This window comes from Lissotriton helveticus, chromosome 1_1 (assembly GCF_964261635.1).
Source record: "Lissotriton helveticus chromosome 1_1, aLisHel1.1, whole genome shotgun sequence".
Lineage (NCBI taxonomy): Eukaryota > Metazoa > Chordata > Amphibia > Caudata > Salamandridae > Lissotriton > Lissotriton helveticus.
Window position 1 is genome coordinate 1,110,721,655 of NC_136057.1, and position 24,896 is coordinate 1,110,746,550.

Consider the following 24,896-nt stretch of genomic DNA (forward strand, 5'->3'; position numbering starts at 1 on the left):
TTCAAGTCTCCAGTGGTTATAATCATCTGAGGTGTTTTCATTGTGATGTGTGAGTGTCTGTGTGGACATTCAAGTCTTCAGTGGTTATAATCATCTGATGTATTTAGTGTATATATCTTTCTAGTTTTTTGCAGCTGATGTCCATATTATTATCTGCTTGTATTTTATTCCATTCATTCAACAGTTGCATTTACCGACTTATAAGCGTGTTATTATTGCTTGCACATATATAACGCATTTTGCAGCATTTAAGGGCAATAATCAACAAAGACCAGAATTACCCTGTTGCAAGGCATTTCCAGTTAGTACATGATAGCAATCCACAACATCTGCATTATTTTGCTATTGAAGCTATCCCCATGACAAAAAGAGGGGGGATTGAGAAGCCAAACTGCGACGCCTGGAGACCACCTATATTCTGGAGTTTGACTCCAAGTCTCCAGGAGGGCTTAATATAACGGAAGACCTTCATACTTTCCTATGATTGCCAATTCCATTCTTCTCTATCATATATTTGCAGATCTGTCAACCACTAGTATAACGAATTTGGGATGAAATTGTTTTTATGTAAATTTTAAAGAGATGCTGAATTATAGACTCTGTTTTTGTACTCAGGAATGATCAAATGAACAGTACTTATGTACAAAACTATTTTTGGCATTGTTTTTAGTGATTGGTGATTAGACATAGGGTAGTTTTTATCTTTGTGTCGTATCTCCGGTCATTTGAAGCAGGTTTTTTTTTGTATCTGTTATTAATACTGTTGTTAAAGGCTTTTCTAAGGTATTTTTCTGAAACTTCCATGAGAATTGAATAACTTCTTGATAGGGTCCTAACCAGATGAATTCAATAATACATAACGATTGTTTGCACACCTGTAAAAATTTGAATTACAAATGTTTCCATATATGCATTTTATGGGCATTAGTCCCTTTAATCCGAAGTACTGTTGCACAATGTCTCTTTAATTGTTTATTGAGAAAAGGGAAAAAAGTAATTAGAAACTATATGAGTTTTTCCGAAGTGTATAAAAAGCATTAGCTAAGAATGGAAAATACACTTCAGTGAACTGATCCCACTTAGTAATAGCCCAAATATGAGCCATACCGTAAATGCCAATAGATGAATAGTATGTGACATGTTGAACGGGGTATTAGGAATTAATATGACTGCAATATACACTTTTACATTATGCACATCTATATATATTTCTTTAACTTGTTTGGAGAATATATGTAGATAGATTTTATTTCCACGTCTAGGGAGCACTTTTCAGTATTTTTTATATTTTTCACTTAATATATTATTCATGAACTGTAGAAATCGGGTCAATATGGAATTTAAGCCATAATTTCAAAATGCTTCTCGGTATTGGACTGTATGTTTATAAATAATATGTATATCTCAATAACTGTGAACATATACTATGTTATAAAGTATATAAAATGTTGAGCTGTCAACTAATAACATTTATAAGCATTTAAGCTGAGATGCATATATTTTCTTGCAGTGACCCTAAGTATTTTGTTTATGTTCATTGAATTTAGACATGCACTAGCACTTTAAATAGCAGGGTGCTTTGCTAAGCGCCGTCATGTGATCAAGGCCGCCTGTACGGCCGAAACGCGTCAAGGCAAGAGACTGAAATAAAGTGTACTTGCACCATTGGAAGTCTGCACTCGTCTTTGTTGCGCAAAGCAGTAGGTGGTGTCACGAGGCCAAGTGATACATATCCATACTAATATTATAAAGAGAGAGCCCAAACCTTTGAGGCGGGCAATCTCAGTAACCACAGCACCAATCACAACACCCAATACAGCGTTGGAAAGGGCAGTTGCAGCAGAAGGACATAGGCTATGCAGACAGCCACCATATTTTTTTGTTTTGTTTTGCAGAGTTTTATATAGTGCGAACTTGACCCGAACTGAATCAGGTATCAGAGCGCTTTACATAGCATCAGTTACGTTATATGAGGACACACATTCATTTTTGTTAGGCACGGGAGATTAAGTGATTTGCCCAGAATCACAGGATGTTTGGGATCGTTACCAAGACTGTGGGCTTGTGCTAGGGGCGTGACAAACGCTGGGGGCGTGTGTCCGCCCTTCATGCCATGTGAGTCGTACATACAAGCGCCAATTACGTTGCTGCGCAGCATCAAGGGGCACGCTGGGGGCATGAGAAACGCTGGGGGCGTGTGTCCGGCCTTCATGCCATGTGAACGCAATTGCGCCGCATCAAGGGGCACGCTGGGGGCGTGAGAGAAACGCTGGGGGCATGTGCTACGTTCCGCCCTTCATGCCATGTGGGTCGTACATTAATCAGAAGATCGTCTGCTGTGGCCATGTGCGGGGGCGTGACAAACGCATTCACCTGGAGGCCTGGTTAATAACGTTACTGCAGCCTCTCCTGCGCGCTGTTACTGAACTCTCTCATTCAACGAAATTACACGCGCCTGCTACCATCAACCAGGGATCTAGCCGGGCTCAGGCTGCGGATCAGTACACTAATTACACGCGCCTGATAACATTAAACAGTGCTGCAGCTGGGCCTCAAGCGGGGGAACACGCGCCTGCTAACATCAAACAGGCCTGAATCTGGGCCTCAAGCGGGGGAACACGCAAATGAGCGTGTCTGCGGGGACAATTACTGCAGCCTCTCCTACTCGCTGACACTCAACTCTCTCATTAAACGGATTTACCCACGGCTGATAACTCTCTCATTCAACGACATTACACGCGCCTGCTAACATCAACCAGGTCTGTAGCCGGGCTCAGGCGGCGGATCACTACACCAATTACACGCGCCTGCTAACATCAACCAGGGCTGCAGCTGGGCCTTCTCCGTCCCTATTCTAATGAAACAAAAAATGTTGTCTACCGCGAGATTTTAAAATAAATTCCCCCTGCCAAATACACACATTACACACATTCTATTTCATACCCGGACAACGTCGGGACGGGCTGCTAGTGTATATATATATATATATATATATATATATATATATATATATATATATATATATATATATTTATATTCACTGAAAAAAACCATAGGTTTCACACCAGTTATAGTTAGGTGGACATTTTACTCGCATAAAACCATTGAAATTCCCACGTTATAGTTAGTTGGACTCACTATAACTTGCGCCTGCAATGCACTGCTGATGACGTCACATATTACATCACTCATGACATGGTCAGTGACATCACACATGACATCACTGATGACATCTCAAATGACATCACTGATGACAACATCCTTGTGACAAAGTGGCAGACCTCCTATCAGCATAAAATAACCTTTGACACACACATTCAAAAATAGAAACTAACATTTTCTTAAAAAAGGAGAAACCAATACCAATTACAACAACTTATTAGGTAATTCCAACATCTACATACACATCCACTCATTCACCAACAGTTCTATATAGTCACTCATGAATGTACTTACTCATCATATGTACTCATACACCTATACATCCTGTTACACACTAATACTCATCCATATAGTTACTCACACACAAATTCACACATGCAAATAAACTATCAAAAAAACATTTACTTGATTATACTGCTATATACACACCACTACACATACTTCTACAGAAACGGAAACATATTTACTCTCTTAAACAATCAATTATAAAAACACATACTCACTAACCCACCCATACACACAATCATCCACCCATACAGTCTTGCACACATGCTGTCTTCAAAATACATACAAATAGTGAGCCACTCATTCATGCATCTGTGCTCTAAGTAATATCCCCCACCAAACCATACAGACACTGATACTGATACTCAAAAAAACAACTAATAACCCATATACACACTCATGTAGCTACTCACCAACCCATGCAGCCACTTATACACAAAGTGAGACACAGATACAGATATTTAAATATTTAAACATTACTCGCTAATATATGTATTCACTAAGATACATTTAATAAGTCAGTTAACCAATCAATTTTACACAAAAAAAATCCATTTAGACATTTATTTACCCATTTATTCTTCCATCAACCTTTAGATATACATATATAAAAAATATTTATTTTTCAGAAAGATACACATTCACTGGATGATGTCATCAGTGATGTAATTTGAGATGTCATCAGTGATGTCATGAGTGATGTCACTGACCATGTCATGAGTGATGTAATATGTGACGTCATCAGCAGTGCATTGCACGCGCAAGTTATAGTGAGTCCAACTAACTATAACGTGGGAATTTCAATGGTTTTATGCGAGTAAAATTTCCACCTAACTATAACTGGTGTGAAACCTATGGTTTTTTCAGTGAATTTAATAGGTTTTTTTAATTGCTAATTCCTAACTATAACTGGTGTGAAACCTATGTTTTTTTCAGTGAATATATATATATATATATATATATATATATATATATATATATATATATACAATTTCTATGGCAAAATGAAACCCCTCATTTTGTTCCTTTTCAAATTAAATGTATTAAGTGTTACCACTTTATTCCAATCAAGATGACTTCAGGTGTGCCATACTTTTGTCATAAGTAAGACTGTTAGCGTTCTAGTTGTTCTTTAGAACACTCTGGGACATTCTGTCATTGGGCTATAGTTGGGCTACATCTGGCTGATATTTGGGCTACACTTGGGCTCTTTTGTCTCTGGTGGCCATCTTGGGAGACTGCATATCAGAATTTTTTTAATGAAATATAAGAGGATTTGAGAAGTCACTCAAAATGTGCCCTAATTTTTCTTTCTTCAGCACTAATCATAATTTCTATGGCAAAATGAACCCCCTCATTGTGTTCCTTTGCAAATTAAATGTTTTAAGTGTTACCACTTTATTCCAATCAAGATGACTTCAGGTGTGCCATACTTTTGTCATAAGTAAGACTGCTAGCGCTCTAGTTGTTCTTTAGAACACTCTGGGACATTGTGTCATTGGGCTATAGTTGGGCTACATCTGGCTGATATTTGGGCTACAGTTGTTTTTTTTTGTCTCTGGTGGCCATCTTTGGGCTACATTGGGCTACATTTGGGCTCTAACATATATATAGCCCAATGTAGCGGAATATATATTTTTTCAAAGTTGATTTTCGTAAAAACCACTGAAGCATATATCTTGAGACATAGCAAAGGCACATCGGGGTACCAGTCCCTACAATTTTGCCAAGTTTGGTGGAAATCCATTCAGCCGTTCGGGCTAAAAGTGAGTCCAACCGCCCTATGGAAATTAACATGGGGAAAACACGTTTTGGGACCCCCCTTTTATCTCGGCCCCCGCTTGACGGATTTCCTTGAAACTTTCAGGGAAGGAGCGGAGCGCAGCGAGGCAAAGTTAAGAATAATTACAGGCAGATCCCTCATTCGGCGCCAAAGTTATTTCCAATAGAATGTTGCGGATTTCCTATGGAAAACAATCCTAACTATAACTACCTACTGGCGACCGCCAGTAGGTAATATATATATATATATATATATATATATATATATATATATATATAAATATATATGCATTTGAATGTTGTTTATTTGACATCTTGGAAAGACTTTTTGTTAGAGAGTATTGCATAAATAATACCCCATGCCGTATTCTGAAAACAGTCTTAAGATGTGTTTCATTTTATAAAGTGAAATCCCTTTCCTGGGGGTGTTTTGTTTTTATTGCTTCATCGTGTTTGAACCTCCATGTGGGAGGGTGGTATTTTCTATTATTTGTGAGGGTGAAGCAATAGAATGACCGAATTTACTCCACCAGCCTGGCATGTGGCCATGCCTTGTTAGCATCTGCCACAGGGCCGGGTCAGTGGCAGTTGCCTGTTTTCTCCTAATTTGAATGTTTTTTTATTGTTTTTAAACTTCTTACCACAATCATCATAACATTCAGGAGTTCAGTCAAATAATCGTTGAGTACAATCATATTTACTCATCATTTCACAAAGTATTACCTGTGCGGAAGATTTCTCAAATGTTCAAAAATGGTGACTCCAGTGAAGGGTTTACATTTCAAAATCTTCCTAAGGGGCCCTTGTCCTCTGGTCCATTCAGTCCATAGTAATTCCTCAAGCACCCTATATCGTCAGGAGTTTCCCAGACTATGCGCCTTACTCCTCAACCACTTTTTCAGCCTCCATACATTGGTTCATTCCCATGCATCATTATACACTAGGAGCCAGATGTAGGTCGCCAATTACCGGTCGGTAACGGTCGATTTCGGCCGTTACCGACCGGTAATTATTTTTCGAGATGTAGGGGCCAATATTTTACAGATTCTGTAAATTTACCGAAACTGTAAATGTACCTATTCTGTAAAATACCGATTCGGTAATTTTACCGATTCGGTAAAACCCAGATGTAGGTAGCACTGTTTACAGTGCTACAGGCCTTCAGAATTTGGTATTTTACCACCCAATCCAATTGGGTGGTAAAATACCGAATTCAGGTGTGCATGCACATCTGTGCATGCACACCTGTGCCATGTGGCACACAGACATGCCCTTCGGGCATGTCTGTGTGCCACATGGCACACATGCCTGTATTTGGGGTGCTAGAGGGTGTCAAAGTGACACCCCCTGCACCCTTGCTAAAATCGGTATTTACCGAATCTGTAAATACCGATTCGGTAATGCCCATTGATTCCTATGGGCTTTGAAGCCCATAGGAATCAATGGGCATTACCGAATCGGTATTTACAGAATCGGTAAATACCGAATCTTAACGATTCGGTATTTACCGAATCTGAAATACCTACATCTCCCCCCCTCTATTTTACCACTTCTTAAATACCGAATCGGTATGATTCGGTATTTAAGAAGTGGTAAAATAAAATTACCTACATCTGGCCCCTGGTCCATTTCCCACTCTCACACAATGTCCTTTAGGCAACAATTAATCCCATAGAACAGAGGGTTAATTTACTTCTGAGTAAATCTGTATCAGTCATTATACCCAGAATTACTAATTGTGGCATCAGAGCGATTGAGTCCCCAACCCTCCCGAAAAGTTCCATTCCTACCTCACTCCAAGAGACTTGTCTTTCTACGCATGTTCACACCAGGTTCAGAAATGTGCGCTCCAAATCACATCACAGATCAATGCAAAAGAAAGTGCCTTTATAATTTAAGTATATGTAACAAGGACCTATCCATGTATCTGAGTTCACCTGCGAATGGACATTGAATAACAAATCATAGTAAGCTTCTGACAGCCCATGGGGAGGACTAGTAAACCATAATAGTGAATACTCAGAGTGCTGGTAAGCTTCAACAATAGGGTCTCAAGTTCTGGGAGAAAGCAAGAATCTAGCTTTGCTCAGCTTAAGCCACTCTTAATTAGAAAGCTACCATCTCTTTCAACAGGTCAGTATGCCAAGTGCAACTTATTACTTTGGAAGCATCAAATCCTGTATAGAGTCAGAACCGTCATCCCTCAGCCATGTTTTAGTCAGGCATATTACCCACCAGTTCTTTTAGAGTGGCGCAGTTCTTCTCTTAAGAGTGCGCCTTAATTAACATCCCTTTCCTCCCCATCAAAGCCGCTCCAAGACTAGCATGGCAACCTCTTGGGGCAATTCTCAAAGAGGAAAACTGGCAATGCTCTGGACAAAATATATCTCGCACCAACCCAATTCAAAGTGAGCACGCCATAATTTAAAACCTAGTAACATTTTAATAAAAAATGTGTTCTCCAAAAATCACAATGGTATAAAACCCACCAATGTGATTAAGTTGTTGAAATCTATTAAATCGGCAACAGTGTTAGTAATACAAAGACTGACACAGCACACCTTTAACAATATACCCCACTCACCATGAGAAGTGTTGTTTGAAAGTTAAACGGATCCACTTAAAAAAAATATGAATAGTAGCCTAACTAAACAAAGGAGCTGGAAACAAATTACATTTCTACAATTAGAAGGGTGGATAGGTGGTTTGTTGTTACATAGGTGTGGGTAGAAGAAGACATCCATGCCATTGCTTGGCATACTTCATTTCCAATTGCAATAAGAAAGAGAAAAACACACAAGGGGGAAAGAAGGAGGAAAGGAAAGACAATATAACTGTGACAAAGGGAGAAATCAGGAACCAGCAAGAGTGAGATAAAGGGACAGGGAGTGTTTGGTGGTAGATTAAAGCAGCATGAGATGGATTCAAGGAACTGTAGACTTGATATTCGTCAAGTCAAGATTCAGTTGCACCAGTAAACTTTGGCCACCAAAACGTATTCTTTTAAAAATTAAGCACTGAAAAAGGGAGTGGGGCTAGTTTGGGTTCCCAGTCCAGCCTGACATCCAGAATCGACCAAGACCGCCACGTAAGCATATCACAGTCAAACATGCCCAAAACATCGCAGCCCATCATTTTACCACTGCAAGTTGTCCAAAAGGATCGCCACTCTAATGCTGATGCTATGTACCTCGAGCCACAAAAAGTGCTGGGTCTGTAAACAGATTCTACTGAACAGTAAGTGTAAGTTAAGAGAAGTACAAGTGGGAGTTTACGATGCACATAGATTTATATGAGTCCTCCTAGTGATTTAGGTGTATTTTCTGAAAGTATCTAAATTAACAAAAATAATAAGGAGTACCACCAGAAAAGATGCTCGAAGAGCGATTTCTGCGGGATGATTCACTATCAAAGAGAAGAAAGTCCTTCTTTGCTGATTAGTAACCCCTCACTCACCGACCTGGTCGGTGACATGCTTCATCATCGGGGCCACCTTGATGGCCGAGTGCCATCAAGGTGTGCTTCGACACCTGAACTACAGTGGAGCTGGTATGTGAGTGATGAATGTAAAAAAAAGGGCGTAGGTGAGTTAAAAATTGTCCTGGTATGACTTATATGAAAAAACTTTATTCGTAAGGCTACTGGACAATACTAAAATATAAGTGTTGATACAGTTAATGGTTTAATTATGACCAAAGGTATCTGGAAAATGTGTAGTGGGTCTACATGTTTCAAACCGTAATGGGAATTACCGGTTTTTCTTCAGGACCAAAAATAAGGAAAGGGGTGGTCAGGGTACACTAACGCCCTGCCGTGCCTGCAATTCCTTAAGCCTTAGCAGCAAAATTTGTGGTGCTAGGCAAAAAATACAGGTATAGCCCAAAAGTGGTTTACCAAGAAAAGACCTGTGGAGAGAAAAATAATAATCACAATCAAACTCGTTACAAGCCTGCAACGTAGTGAAGTGACGGTGTCTCGTGTCTTCATGTCTCTTGAATCATCCCATACTGAAAGTAATATGGTTCGTATAATAGTGCAGTATTTCCGGGGTGCACAGTGCAGCTCAAAGAGTAACGTAACTAATTCATGGCGCAAAAGAGCCCTCAGTTATAACCAAGCACACCTATCAATTGTAGAGTGCTTTGGTGGTAAAGGGCATGAATTCATTATTCATTCACACGCATCAAGAATTATCGGTGCGTGGCTATGCAACACTCGAACCATATTTAGGTGAGGGGCATAGCGGAGTGATAACTGTTTCTTAACTAAACGTGTGAAAATGCCAGACACACAAAACATAAAACACACAACACACACAAAGTAGACCATGCTTACTCCTAATGGAGAGTCATAGGGCAGCACGGGATGGGGGAGGGGCGGCCTGGTTTAGGAACATATTCTGAAAAAATAAATAAAGAGTATTGGAAATAATTAGCCCGGTTAGGAGACATCCGAGAAACGGGGCCGCATCTCAAGGCACCAAGGTCCTTCTGCCCCTGGTATTCGTCGAGTCTCTACTTACAGTTCTCCAGTATTTGGGGTGTCTTTCATAGATTCACATGCCTGAATCATTCCCCGTCGTCGGAGTAGGAGTCCCACGGTATATAAAAAAGCAGTAGTAAGCCATTTGTACATAGCAAATAACAGTTACAATAAACCAGGAAGTGAAGTAGCCTCAGCTACCAATGAAAAAACTTCCACATTAGTGACCCTCCAAGTCATTATGTTAGACCAAACTGCAGCCAATCAGGCCACAGCTCCCACCTAGGTATTCTCCCCAGAGACCCAGGCTGTCAGATTTTTTACCGCACGTCGTGTGATAGGGAGTCTCTCTGAGCTCTGCTCAGTTTATTCTTCTACTTTGAAAGTTTGAAAGTTTCTTCTTTCCAACATGTCCACATCTAAGTCCCTTTTCAGGGCTTGTGACTCTTGTGGCAAGGCAAGGCTCTTCAAGGAAGACCCTCATTCTCTCTGCATTTACTGCTTGTATCCAGACCATCAGGCTAAGGAATGCAAGATTTGTCGCACTTTTCCAACAAAAACCCTCAGGGACAGAGAGGGTCGCCTCCTACTATGGATACAACGGAATAAGGACAAGGACTTGCCACTCTCTGAGGTAGGAAGTTTGGCCTCTATGTCTTCTATGGGATCTAGGAAGAGAATAGCTGAGGGTACAGTAACTACCCCTAAGGCTAAGGTGGCGAAACAGGCCCAGCACGCTGCTGAGGAACCTTCAACTTCTAAAGTGAAGAAAGCCTGTCAAAAATCTGTCAAACAGCCTGTCATTAAAAAGACTGTCCCTTTATTGTCACCTCAGAGGCCTACAACCAAGGCAGCAGCTTCTCTGCCGGTTTCCTGTCAGACTGCCACTACAGTGACTTCTACTGTGACCTATTCCTCACCAAAACCCTCTTTAGTGGTGTCCTCGGTGTCCTCACCTACTTATGTGCATGTTCAAATTCGTCCCATCTCGTCGACGAAGAAAGTTTCACCTACCGTCGACGAGCCTCCGTCGACAAAGCCCTCCTCAGCGTCGAAAAATCCCTTCCCGTCGACGACGACACTACCGTCGACGAAGAAAGCCTTGCCGTCGACGGCTTCACCGTCGCCGAAGCACCCGTCGACGGACTCATCGTCGACGAGGAAGACTCCGTCGACGATCCAACCGTCGACGAAGAAGACACCGTCGACGGCCCCGTCGACGAAGTCGTCGTCGACGGCCTCGTCGACGAAGAAGATAACGCCGTCACGGCCCCGTCGACGACCCCGTCGACGGCCCCGTCGACGAAGAAAAATGTTCCGTCGACGACGAAAGGTGTTCCGTCGACGACGACGACGACGTCGTCGACATCAAAAAATGGATCGTCGACGAGACCTCTCCAGCCACAGTCGTCGACGACGGCGAGTTCGTCCCTCACAGCAAAGTCAATGCCACAGGACTTCTCGGTGGCCCAAGGGAATCCAATGACGCCAAAACTGTCAACTTGCACAGATCTTCAAGTATGGTCTGCAAAGAGCAACCCCATATCGTTGCCTTCTCCAGCCACCACTGCGGCGATTTCACAACGCCCATCACAGTCTGCATGTATGTCACCACTCACGATGCCAGACAGGCTTTTGGATTCCGACGAGGACTCTGGTGGAGACTTATTTCCGGCAGCTACGAGTCCATCTGACTTGCTCATACACGTTAAGGAACAAGAGGAAGAGGAGCAGGTGACGCAACACACAGGGTTGGATCCTGCACCCCAGTCAGGGACACAAATGCCCATGGAATTATTTAGAAATTTGATGTCCATGTTGGATGATTATTATCAACGATTTCCGCCCTCGGAATCGGGCGAATCGCACATCACTTCCCCCCCGCCTAGAGGAACTCCGCATTCAGTCCCTCCTAACATGGAAGAATCGGTACATGCCCCATCCATGCCGGTACCATCTACTCAACCGGTGGATGACAACTCTGAAGAGGAGGCTCATGAAGAAGGAGAATTGGATGACTCGGATTCGTCGGAGTATGAGGATTATCAGGCTGACTCCCCTGCTCCAGATGAACAGCCGAAGGCTGGATCACCACCGGTGGATATTGCAAATTTCCATAGGATTATGGATAACGCTACCAAACGATTTCTCATTACAATGGAGACAAAACAGGATGATGGTTTCCTGTATGATTTCAAGAATCTCTCCCAAAGACAGAGCTGGTCGATACCGATCATAGAGTTTATTTGGAAAGAAGGTCTGAAGATCATGGCCACTCCAAACTCTTTACCTCCAGTTTTGCCACGAGTGGATAAAAAATACAGAGCGCCTGCTTCTTCACCGGCTTGCCTGATTGGACAGGCCAAGACAGACTCAGTCATTGCACAAGCAGCTCAAAAAAGGGCGAAAAACCCATCATCTCAAATCTCCACGCCTACAGACAGAGACGGAAGACGACTCGATACCATTGGCAAAAAAGTTTCCACGATTGCAGCAACCACAGTAAGGGTTGCTAATTCTATGGCGATTCTTGGCCGATACGATAGGCAAATGTGGTCTGACATTTCGCCTTATATTAAGAAACTGCCTGAACCGGACCGGTCTGAGGCGATCAAAATTTTACAAGAAAGGGGGTGTGCATCGTCAGAGATCATTGACGCCGCAGTAGATGTAGCAGCTACAGGCTTCAGACAATTGGCAGGAGCCGCAGTCCTTCGGAGAGAGGGATGGTTGAAATCTACATCCTTTAGACATGAAGTACAGTCCAAGGTCTTAAATATGCCTTATGATGGCGAGTTCCTATTCGGCTCGCACGTGGATGAGGCTTTGCAGGCCATCAAAAAGGATACTGAAACTGCACGATCTTTGGGCACTCTGCAGTTTCGTAAATCTTCCTTTCGTGGCGCAAGAGGAAGGGGAAATTTCTCCAATAGGGGAGGATATTACCAACAGCGCAACTACACCACTTCTCAAAACACACAGAGGTACCAGCCATATAAGCAACAGCCTTATGGCCAAAGACGTAACTCTTACACACAGCCCCGAGGAAAACCAACATATCGTGGAAGAGATAACACCAACAAGAAGTAAAGTTCACTTCCTGCCGCCAAAGTATCCCCGCCAAAAACGAATTGGAGGAAGAATATCCCAACATTACTCAAAATGGTCCAAGATTACTACAGACAAATGGGTGCTGGATGTGGTATCCAAGGGACACATTTTAGAATTTGTAAACACCCCTCCAAATTCTCCTCCAAAAGGGCCGCCCCCTGCACATCTCAAGGAGCTCTTCATCCAAATCAATTCCATGATTCGAAAAGGGGCAATCGAGAGAGTACCTCGACACCAGAGAGGGACAGGTTTCTACTCTCGTTTTTTCTTGATACGCAAAAAATCAGGGGAATGGCGCCCAATCCTCGATTTGCGTGCCCTGAACAAATTCATCAAAAAATTGACGTTCAGAATGTTAACACTCCAGGAGATCCTACAGTTTTTGGCAGAAGGGGACCACTTGGCAACACTCGACCTTCAGGATGCCTACTTCCACGTCCCTATCTTCCCCAGACACAGGAAGTTCCTAAGGTTCAGAGTGGCTGGCAGGGATTTCCAATTCAAGGTGCTTCCCTTTGGACTACGTTCAGCCCCGAGGGTATTCACGAAAATGCTAGCACCCGTAGCGGCGCACTTACGATTGCAGGGAATTCAAATATACCCTTATCTGGACGATTGCCTTATCAAGGCCAATTCCTACGCCACAGCAAGCGACCATGTCCAAAAATGCCTTTGCCTGTTTCAAAGCCTGGGGTTTTCAGTGAACTTCGAGAAATCAGATCTAATTCCATCTCAAAGAAAGTCCTTCTTAGGAGCAACGCTGGATTCCAAGCTCGCCCAGGTCTTCATTTCGAACGAAAGGCAGAAAAAGATCAGAACGATGGCAACCACACTCCTCAGAAAAGAGTACGTTTCTGTTCGGAGATTCAAATCTTTCCTAGGGATGATCTCTTCGTGCATACCTCTCACTCCAAACTGTCGTCTAAGGATGAGACCATTACAAGAGGAACTCAGTCACCAATGGGTGCAGATATCGGGGTCCTTCGAGGATCTCATTACACTGACGCCTCGAATGAAGGACACAATCCTGTGGTGGAGTCAGGAACGCAACCTACAAATCGGCTGTGCCTTCCTCGCAGAAGTCCCAAGGTTCATCTTGACCACGGATGCCTCCCTAGAAGGTTGGGGCGCTCACCTTCAAGGGATGACGATCAGCGGCAAATGGGACACTCAACAGAAGAAATGGCACATCAATCTGCTGGAGTTACGAGCCATTTTCCTCGCCCTAAAATCCTTTCTGGCAATCCTACAAGGCTCCACAGTGTTGATTCGAACAGACAACACAACGAGCATGCATTACCTGAACAAGCAGGGGGGCACAAGATCAGCCCGGTTGTCTCAACAGGCTCAAGAGATCGGGACTTGGGCTCTGGATCACGACATCAACTTGTCAGCGGTGCATGTTCCGGGAGTAGCCAATGTACTGGCAGATTCGCTGAGCAGATCCAAGAACAGCACTCACGAATGGGAATTGCATCAGCCGGCGCTGGATCGGATCTTCCAGAGGTGGGGTCTCCCCGATCTGGACCTGTTTGCAACTTATCAGAACAAGAAATGTACTCACTTTGCGAGCTGGATTCCCCACAGGGACTCTTGCGGGGACGCTCTTTCACTCAATTGGGAACGGATCTTTGCCTACGCCTTCCCGCCAATTCCGCTAATACCCAAAGTCATCAAGAAAATGAGAAAGCAACCGTGTCGAATTATCCTGATTGCTCCACGGTGGCCACGACAATATTGGTTCACGCAGCTTCTCCTTCTATCAGAATGCGAGCCAATTCAACTGCCCCGAATTCCACACCTTCTAACAATCCAAGAAGGCAAGGTGTTTCATCCAGACCCTCAATCTCTGAAATTATCGGCTTGGCTCCTCAACACCACGAGTTTGCGCACTTGAACATTCCACAAGACTGTCAGGAAGTCCTGGCCAATGCTAGGGCGCCTTCCACAAACAAAACTTACAAACTAAAATGGAAACGTTTCTGTGTTTGGTGCCAAACTATGAATTTACATCCAATGACGGCGAAGCCAGAAGCGATATTGCCCTTCTTTTTGCAGCTCGCTAAATCAGGTTTGGCGCACTCAACACTTAAAGTGTTCTTAGCCGCCATATCACGATACCGTCAGGACGGTAAGACTTCTCTATACTCCTCAAGGATAATACAACAATTCTTTAAAGGCTTATTTCGTATGTTTCCACCTGTACGCCGGCCACCTCCATCTTGGCATTTAAATATAGTCCTAGCACAGCTTCTTCGCCATCCTTTTGAGCCTATTCATAAGGTCGATCTCAAGTTCATCACTTGGAAGGTTGCATTACTGCTGGCACTAACATCAGCCAGACGAGTGAGTGACTTGCAAGCATTCACCATTAAGCCACCATTCTTGCAATTCACACCTGACTCTGTGATACTACGCACCAACCCGAAGTACATGCCCAAAGTACCATCGGATTTTCATCTCAATGAGCCTGTGATACTTAAGACATTTTTTCCCAATCCGCAGTCACCAGCTGAGCGGACTTTACACACATTAGACATTAAGAGATGCCTTAAATTTTATCTTTCAAGAACAGCTGCCATTAGGAAAACGGATCAGCTATTTGTGGCATATGGCAGACCAAGACAAGGCTGTGCTGTTTCAAACAGACTATCGCCAGGTGGGTCTCATCCACGATAGGGTTATGCCATCAACAAGCAGGTAAACCCTTACAGACCTTACCTAGAGCCCATTCTACAAGAGCAGTCTCCTCTTCAACTGCGTTATTTGCTGGTGTGCCTCTCCCGCATATTTGCAGAGCAGCAACATGGTCCAGCAGGCACACATTCACGAGGCATTACTGTCTGGATTCTTCAAGCGACACCGATGCCTCGGTGGGGAGAGCAGTCCTGCGAAATCTGTTTCAGTAAGGTGAGCCTCTGGTGTTCTCTCCCACCTCCTTTCCACTCTTTACGCTTTCTTATGATGTTGCATTGCTTCTGTTCATGCATGATAACTATGTTTTGGCGTATAAGAGCGAGATATTGTATTACTGCTAACTACTCGGATTCAGGCATGTGAATCTATGAAAGACACCCCAAATACTGGAGAAGAACAATAGTTACTTACCTGTAATCTGTGGTTCTCCAGTATTGGTGTCTTTCATAGATTCACATGCACCCACCCACCTCCCCTCAGAGTCTCACCCAGACTGTTATGATATAGCTGTATATACTCTGGTACACTCCAGTGCTACAAAAATCTGACAGCCTGGGTCTCTGGGGAGAATACCTAGGTGGGAGCTGTGGCCTGATTGGCTGCAGTTTGGTCTAACATAATGACTTGGAGGGTCACTAATGTGGAAGTTTTTTCATTGGTAGCTGAGGCTACTTCACTTCCTGGTTTATTGTAACTGTTATTTGCTATGTACAAATGGCTTACTACTGCTTTTTTATATACCGTGGGACTCCTACTCCGACGACGGGGAATGATTCAGGCATGTGAATCTATGAAAGACACCAATACTGGAGAACCACAGATTACAGGTAAGTAACTATTGTTCTTTTGCAGGCTAAAGGTATCAGTGTACCTAAGAGGTCCCTCCACGCGCCCGTGATCGGAGTGAAGACGGGGCCGGGGCTATGAGAGGCGCCATCGCGAGTGTTGGGGGCGTGGCTAGCCTCGCGCGCTGGCGTGGTGACGTCATGCCAGTGCACTACGGAGGCAGTCCGAGGACATTGGTTCCCATAGTTACAGCGCTTGCTTTTTGATGTTGTTTACAAGTGGAGAGAGCGTCTCAATTTATTAGTACAAAAGGAAGAGATTTTCCAAGAGAGAACGGGGAAATGGGTATATTTAGTTGCATTGCCCGTTCAGTGGAAAAAGGAAAAACGGGGACATGGGTTTTATAATTATATTGCCGGTTCAGTGATTCATTCGTAGAGAACCTGCAATGTGGTCAATGCACAGAGTGACATGGGTATATATAATTACATTGCCCGTTTAGTGGAAGAAGAGAAACGGGGAGGTGATTCATTACTGGAGAACCTACAATTTGGACTATACACAAAATGACAGTGTATTGGGAAAAAGAGTTCTACAAAACAAAGGCTGATGCTCAGTCTGTGGTGAGTGAAAATCACAGCCCGATGTACTGAGGGCATAGGAGGGTCATAGTACATTGGCCCATTCAGTGATATAATATTGGAGGACCTGCAATCTGGTCTGTACTCAGAGTGACAATTTGGTTTTTCAGGGGTATGTCTATTCAGATTAAAGACATTTGGGGAATGACAGGTCCTATAGAGCAATGGCTGATATTACACCTGCGGGAGGTGGGAAACATAACCAGGGGTACAGAGGGCATAGGAGGATCATAGGACATTGGCCCATTGTATATTATCGTTAAAACCGTTAATGTGTGTTGACAGTCTGTACACCCATCTTTGTTCTTTTTCATATAGGCGTTTCTGTAGGTTAGGCCCAGTTGGTAAATGTTCGATGACAGTCCATACCATGTCGTTTGGCGTGTGATTCTTCTCCAGGAAATGGTCAGTTAATCTGGTTGCACTTTTTTTGCAGCGGATGGTGCTGCGATGCTCGCAGATCCGTTGCTTGATCTTCCTGGGGGTCATTCCGATGTACTGTTTTTTACAAGTGCATTCAATCAAGTAGACAACATTGCTGCTATTACAGTTTGTGTGTGCAATTTGTCTCCATACTTTGCCTTCTTCCAGTTCTAGTGTCTTTGTATTCCTGGTTAGGTGGCACACACAGCAATTGCCACAACGATAGTGACCAGTTACACTGGGGAGACCCCAAATTTCAGTAATAGATTGGGCGATTGGGGCTGTCTTAGCTTTGGTCTGGTTTTTACCAGAGTGTCCTTCAGACTCTGCGATTTTTTAAAAGAAAAAAGGGGTTTCTCCCAATGTAGTTTTCCAGAGTTTATGATTGCCCAATGTTTATTTATACTCTTTGTCTCCTGGTTTGATATTGCGCTGTATGTAGTCACGCAAGTCAAAGGTATGGGGTTGTCAGTTCTTGATCTTTCTTCCAGGAGTACCTCTCTCGGCTGATTTCTAGCCCTTTTCTGGCATTTATTTATGATCCTATTGGGATAACCACGACTCTGTAACTTCTCTGATAGATCAGTGGCTTGTTCCTTATATTCAGACAGTTTGCTGCAGTTCCTCCTTAGTCTGAGGAACTGTCCATATGGGAGATTTTCCCTCAGTGGACGCGGGTGAAAGCTCTCAAATCTTAGACCTATTCATCTCCTGGAACAAAACACGCGATGGCAACTTGAGATTTACCCATTGCTATGATAAGGAGAAAATTGTGTTCCTTGATGTCGTGATTAGCAAGGAGAATAACAAATTGGAGACTCGGACCCATTACAAACCCACTGCTAAAAACAACCTTCTAAGATTTGAGAGCTTTCACCCGCGTCCACTGAGGGAAAATCTCCCATATGGACAGTTCCTCAGGCTAAGGAGAAACTGCAGCAAACTGTCTGAATATAAGGAACAAGCCACTGATCTATCAGAGAAGTTACAGAGTCGTGGTTATCCCAATAAGATCATAAATAAATGCCAGAAAAGGGCTAGAAATCAGCCGAGAGAGGTACTCCTGGAAGAAAGATCAAGAACTGACAACCCCATACCTTTGACTTGCGTGACTACATACAGCGCAATATCAAACCAGGTGACAAAGAGTATAAATAAACATTGGGCAATCATAAACTCTGGAAAACTACATTGGGAGAAACCCCTTTTTTCTTTTAAAAAATCGCAGAGTCTGAAGGACACTCTGGTAAAAACCAGACCAAAAGCTAAGACAGCCCCAATCGCCCAATCTATTACTGAAATTTGGGGTCTCCCCAGTGTAACTGGTCACTATCGTTGTGGCAATTGCTGTGTGTGCCACCTAACCAGGAATACAAAGACACTAGAACTGGAAGAAGGCAAAGTATGGAGACAAATTGCACACACAAACTGTAATAGCAGCAATGTTGTCTACTTGATTGAATGCACTTGTAAAAAACAGTACATCGGAATGACCACCAGGAAGATCAAGCAACGGATCTGCGAGCATCGCAGCACCATCCGCTGCAAAAAAAGTGCAACCAGATTAACTGACCATTTCCTGGAGAAGAATCACACGCCAAACGACATGGTATGGACTGTCATCGAACAATTACCAACTGGGCCTAACCTACAGAAACGCCTATATGAAAAAGAACAAAGATGGGTGTACAGACTGTCAACACACATTAACGGTCTTAACGATAATATACAATGGGCCAATGTCCTATGATCCTCCTATGCCCTCTGTACCCCTGGTTATATTTCCCACCTCCCGCAGGTGTAATATCAGCCATTGCTCTATAGGACCTGTCATTCCCCAAATGTCTTTAATCTGAATAGACATACCCCTGAAAAACCAAATTGTCACTCTGAGTACAGACCAGATTGCAGGTCCTCCAATATTATATCACTGAATGGGCCAATGTACTATGACCCTCCTATGCCCTCAGTACATCGGGCTGTGATTTTCACTCACCACAGACTGAGCATCAGCCTTTGTTTTGTAGAACTCTTTTTCCCAATACACTGTCATTTTGTGTATAGTCCAAATTGTAGGTTCTCCAGTAATGAATCACCTCCCCGTTTCTCTTCTTCCACTAAACGGGCAATGTAATTATATATACCCATGTCACTCTGTGCATTGACCACATTGCAGGTTCTCTACGAATGAATCACTGAACCGGCAATATAATTATAAAACCCATGTCCCCGTTTTTCCTTTTTCCACTGAACGGGCAATGCAACTAAATATACCCATTTCCCCGTTCTCTCTTGGAAAATCTCTTCCTTTTGTGCTAATAAATTGAGACGCTCTCTCCACTTGTAAACAACATCAAAAAGCAAGCGCTGTAACTATGGGAACCAATGTCCTCGGACTGCCTCCGTAGTGCACTGGCATGACGTCACCACGCCAGCGCGCGAGGCTAGCCACGCCCCCAACACTCGCGATGGCGCCTCTCATAGCCCCGGCCCCGTCTTCACTCCGATCACGGGCGCGTGGAGGGACCTCTTAGGTACACTGATACCTTTAGCCTGCAAAACTGTAAGTAGAGACTCGACGAATACCAGGGGCAGAAGGACCTTGGTGCCTTGAGATGCGGCCCCGTTTCTCGGATGTCTCCTAACCGGGCTAATTATTTCCAATACTCTTTATTTATTTTTTCAGAATATGTTCCTAAACCAGGCCGCCCCTCCCCCATCCCGTGCTGCCCTATGACTCTCCATTAGGAGTAAGCATGGTCTACTTTGTGTGTGTTGTGTGTTTTATGTTTTGTGTGTCTGGCATTTTCACACGTTTAGTTAAGAAACAGTTATCACTCCGCTATGCCCCTCACCTAAATATGGTTCGAGTGTTGCATAGCCACGCACCGATAATTCTTGATGCGTGTGAATGAATAATGAATTTATGCCCTTTACCACCAAAGCACGCTACAATTGATAGGTGTGCTTGGTTATAACTGAGGGCTCTTTTGCGCCATGAAATAGTTACGTTACTCTTTGAGCTGCACTGTGCACCCCGGAAATACTGCACTATTATACGAACCATTTTACTTTCAGTATGAGATGATTCAAGAGACATGAAGACACGAGACACCGTCACTTCACTACGTTGCAGGCTCGTAACGAGTTTGATTTTGATTATTATTTTTCTCTCCACAGGTCTTTTCTTGGTAAACCACTTTTGGGCTATACCTGTATTTTTTGCCTAGCACCACGAATTTTGCTGCTAAGGCTTAAGGAATTGCAGGCACGGCAGGGCGTTAGTGTACCCTGACCACCCCTTTCCTTATTTTTGGTCCTGAAGAAAAACCGGTAATTCCCATTACGGTTTGAAACATGTAGACCCACTACACATTTTCCAGATACCTTTGGTCATAATTAAACCATTAACTGTATCAACACTTATATTTTAGTATTGTCCAGTAGCCTTACGAATAAAGTTTTTTCATATAAGTCATACCAGGACAATTTTTAACTCACCTACGCCCTTTTTTTTACATTCATCACTCACATACCAGCTCCACTGTAGTTCAGGTGTCGAAGCACACCTTGATGGCACTCGGCCATCAAGGTGGCCCCGATGATGAAGCATGTCACCGACCAGGTCGGTGAGTGAGGGGTTACTAATCAGCAAAGAAGGACTTTCTTCTCTTTGATAGTGAATCATCCCGCAGAAATCGCTCTTCGAGCATCTTTTCTGGTGGTACTCCTTATTATTTTTGTTAATTTAGATACCTAACCTAGGGGACCAGGAGTATTGTTCCGTCCACTTTGGTGGATAAAATCCCTTAACTCTCTCCTACTGTTTTTGACGTATTTTCTGAAAGTCCATGGCAAATCATCAAATATGAAGTGGTGGAGCAAAGGTGCTCCATTTAGAGGTAGAGGATACAAAGGGACACTGAATTAGATGAATGTTCACACTTCCTTTGTTTACATATAGGCCTGATTAAGAAATAATATTTTTTTGAAGTTGAAATCAAGGATTTATACTTTTTTGACTTTTAGGGGATTCAGAAAACTTCCTGTTGAAAGTACTTCTTTAGATCAGCCGTGATTCCGTCTCTAAAGAATGAACCCAGACTCTCAAAACGTTGGCTCCTGGCTAACAGGCAGGTCTGTCTACCAATTTCTCTTACTCTTGACAGAACTGTAGTGCAAGATCCAGCCTATATGGGGTTGAAATTGACCTAACTGTTCATTGCAGGTGTGCATTTTTGAATTGGGAAAAGTGGATGGAGAAAAGCGGTGCAACATCTTGAAACAGTTTAAAAGGAGTGAGCGGCTTTCCCACGTAGAAAAGAGTAGATCATGTGCAAAATCACGCAGGGTATACAGTACCACCCACATCTCTACTACAGTTGGGGTAAGAAAAGATTCTGCATTCAGCAACCACCAAGGTATTAATCTTCACAAGAACACATAGCGCAGAAAACCAGACTCTGCATATGTCAAAAGATAGACTCCACACATACAAAGTCACACTGTACCGACTACAGCATGAGTTTTGCTAAGACCATGGTGGTACCCATAGAAATCTTGTCTTTTACTGACATGTCATATCTATTTCAACTATAATGAGTTTGGTAGAGATGCTCTGTTATACACATGTAACTCATTCAATTGAAGCAGTCAGTGGTGGAATAGCATACTAAAAAATGTTAAAGTAAATTAAAAACAAAATTAAATGCAAGTGAAAGAAAATACACACTTATCCTACTGCGAAAGGTGTTTGGAGGCTTTAGTCAATAATGCATGCATTTAAGATAATTGACAATTTGATTCTTTCATTCATAAAACAGAGCTACCTCATGAGGGAAATACATGGGCTGTAAGGTTGTACACCTCTCTGGAAGTTGAGCTCATTGATCAGTATGAAAAATGGTTATTTCGAAGGTATGATGCTGATTTGTTTAGAAGTATGTTTCAGCCTCCCAGGCGACATTTCTTCCCCCGAACTCATCTATCTAAGTATCACATTACTTTTTTACTCGAGGAACACCCTTACCCGATATTTTCATAAGAGATACTAGCCAATCACATTTCTTGCAATACCTGTACTTTCTCATACTTGTTTGCAAATTATGCATATTTCGCAATACAAAATTAACAATTCTATGCTCCACTACTTTGCATTTCATCCAGATTGAAACATGACGTCTTTCTTACTTATTTCTCCATAACAGGGACAGAATCGTCCTGAAAGCTATAAAAAGTAAATAATCCACTATAGCAGCATTAATCTAGGTATTGATATGCCCCCGACATATCTTGCCCCTGCAAGCATAAATGAAAGCAATGTATATAATTACCGATTTTAAACTTCTCCACTAAAGTACTTAACGCGAGACTCATTCATTTCCATGACCTATTTCGAGAAGAACATTTTTGAAAAATCTGATGTGCAAAAGAGAAAGTATGGATCTTACATGGAACATATAAAATACATCAAAGGTTAGAATGAGATTGACGTGTTTTAGGAAGGGAGGGAGTATTACTTTAAGAAAAGGCAGGGATGCGGTGTCTTTATGGGCTATCTGAAAGTGGCATTGGTGGGCTTTATTCGACTTTTAAGAGGCAAAGAGTTTTAGGCAGTATTCGAGGCTCAAAAAAAGGTGCTGCTGCTGAAAAAAAGTTCTGACTCGTTACTTTCAGTTGTGAGGAGTTTCGGCTTCTGAGACCTCTTTGACTCATTATATTAAGAACAGATCGAATAAACAAGGATGATTATTCAGGTGAATGGGTTTATAGGTCAGGCAGGATAATTTGAAATTGATCCTCGCTTTTATTGGAAGCCAATAGAGGTCACAAAGTGAGGGAAGGTGTTGAATTCTCATGTTACAGTGATCAGTCTGGTATCCAAAAGGAATACTGATTTGAGAGGTGCAAATGAGAACTGTAGAAAAGATACTAGGATAGCATTTCCACACTGCTCTGGTGACAATAAGAGCTTTCTCTGCTGTTTGAAGCTTGCCAGAGGAGATGAACCGATTCATGTTTTTGAGCGAGTGAAGCTAAAAATTCATCGACATGGCATCCGATTCTTCTGGGGTGTGAGGGTAGAATAAGTGGTGAAGCAGAGCAGGTTTTACAGTGGGACAGAGAGCGAGGGTGAGAACTCTTCTAATTTCAAAAAGAAGTTGTAGTGTCCTGGCAATCACACAAGGACACAAGGCTTATTGTTAACTCTGCTCTTTATTCTCCACGTCCTCTCCCCAACCGGTCCCTACTCTAACTGCCCTTTCCTGTCCTGTCCCCTCCTCTTCCCCTCTGCCCACCTAGCTCCGCCCACCCCAGCTACTGGACTGCTAACTTCGTTACATCTCCCCCTTTCTTAATAAAGTAACAAATGAAATAGAGATTAGTCCATCTCTGCAATCAGTCTCTTGGGAGGCCGCACGTGACGACGGGGTCTCGCTGGTGTGGACACGACACCTTCAGGTGAGGGTTCTTCTATAGGTGAAAGTCCGGTGTCGGGTGCGACAGTCTCAGAGTTGTCCTGGCCTACAGGTGTGGGGACCACAGGTGTACTTTCATGGACTTCAGGAGAGCACTTCTTGAAATGAGAAGCGTTGCGGGTGACCCTTCGTGTCTCTGATTCTGCTGTCACCATGGTGCCCTTTTGTTGGGTAATAGTTAGGGGCTCATCCTTGAAACGACAATCAGTCTTTTGGCGTTGTTCCTGTTTGACAACAACTCTGTCGCCTTCCTTCAGGGAGGGGGACCGGGCCCTTCGCTTGCGGTCCGCATACTCTTTCATTTTGTCTTTGCGGTGCCGATCTGTTATGGCCATTTCTCTGTGTTGTTGATCTGACGGAGGTTTTCTCAGTGCTCCGTCCCATGTGGGGATACGATTCCTCATTGTCCTCCCGAGCATGAGAGTCGCAGGGCATTGGCCCGTTGTAGAGTGGGGAGTGGTCCGGTAGGCACTAAGGACCTCGTTCAGTGCTGACTGAAGATCTTTCTTCTCGGCCGTGGCTTGCTGGAATGTTCTCTTAATGGTGGACATGAATCTTTCCACAGTGCCGTTGGCCTGAGGCCAGAGTGGCGTGACTTTGCGATGTTGAAAGTCCATGTGTTTCGCGAAGTCGCTGAATTCATGACTGTTGAATGGAGGCCCGTTGTCCGTCTTGATGACCCTGGGAACACCCCAAGTCGCGAAGACTTCTTCAAGTACCTTGAGGGTGCAGGCGGCACTGGTGGATGATATGAACTGGGCCACTGGGAACCTGGAGTATTCATCCAGGATGACGACTACATACTTCCCGGATTGCAGGGGGCCATAAAAGTCCATGGCAACTTCTTGCCATACCCCGTCAGGCAATGGGGTCATCTGTAGGGGTGCAGGTGGATTACTGTGGCTGGTCAGTTGGCATGGGTGGCAGTCTTTCAACGTGTCCTCAACCATCTGGTCGAGGGCTGGGAACCAGACACGTTCTCTCAGTGCTCTTTTGGTGGAGACGACTCCTCGATGGCCTTCGTGGGCCAAGTCGATTACTCCTTGTC

General features: G+C 43.4%; 1 protein-coding gene across 1 annotated transcript in view; it reads left to right on the plus strand.

Moving 5' to 3' along the window:
* Positions 1-24,896, plus strand: part of LOC144763537 (vesicular glutamate transporter 3-like) — a 311,868-nt gene that overhangs the window by 10,189 nt on the left and 276,783 nt on the right. The window contains exon 2 of the mRNA XM_078649214.1: positions 22,193-22,286. Coding sequence (XP_078505340.1) covers positions 22,193-22,286 — 94 coding nt within the window. The remainder of the gene's footprint in view (positions 1-22,192; positions 22,287-24,896) is intronic.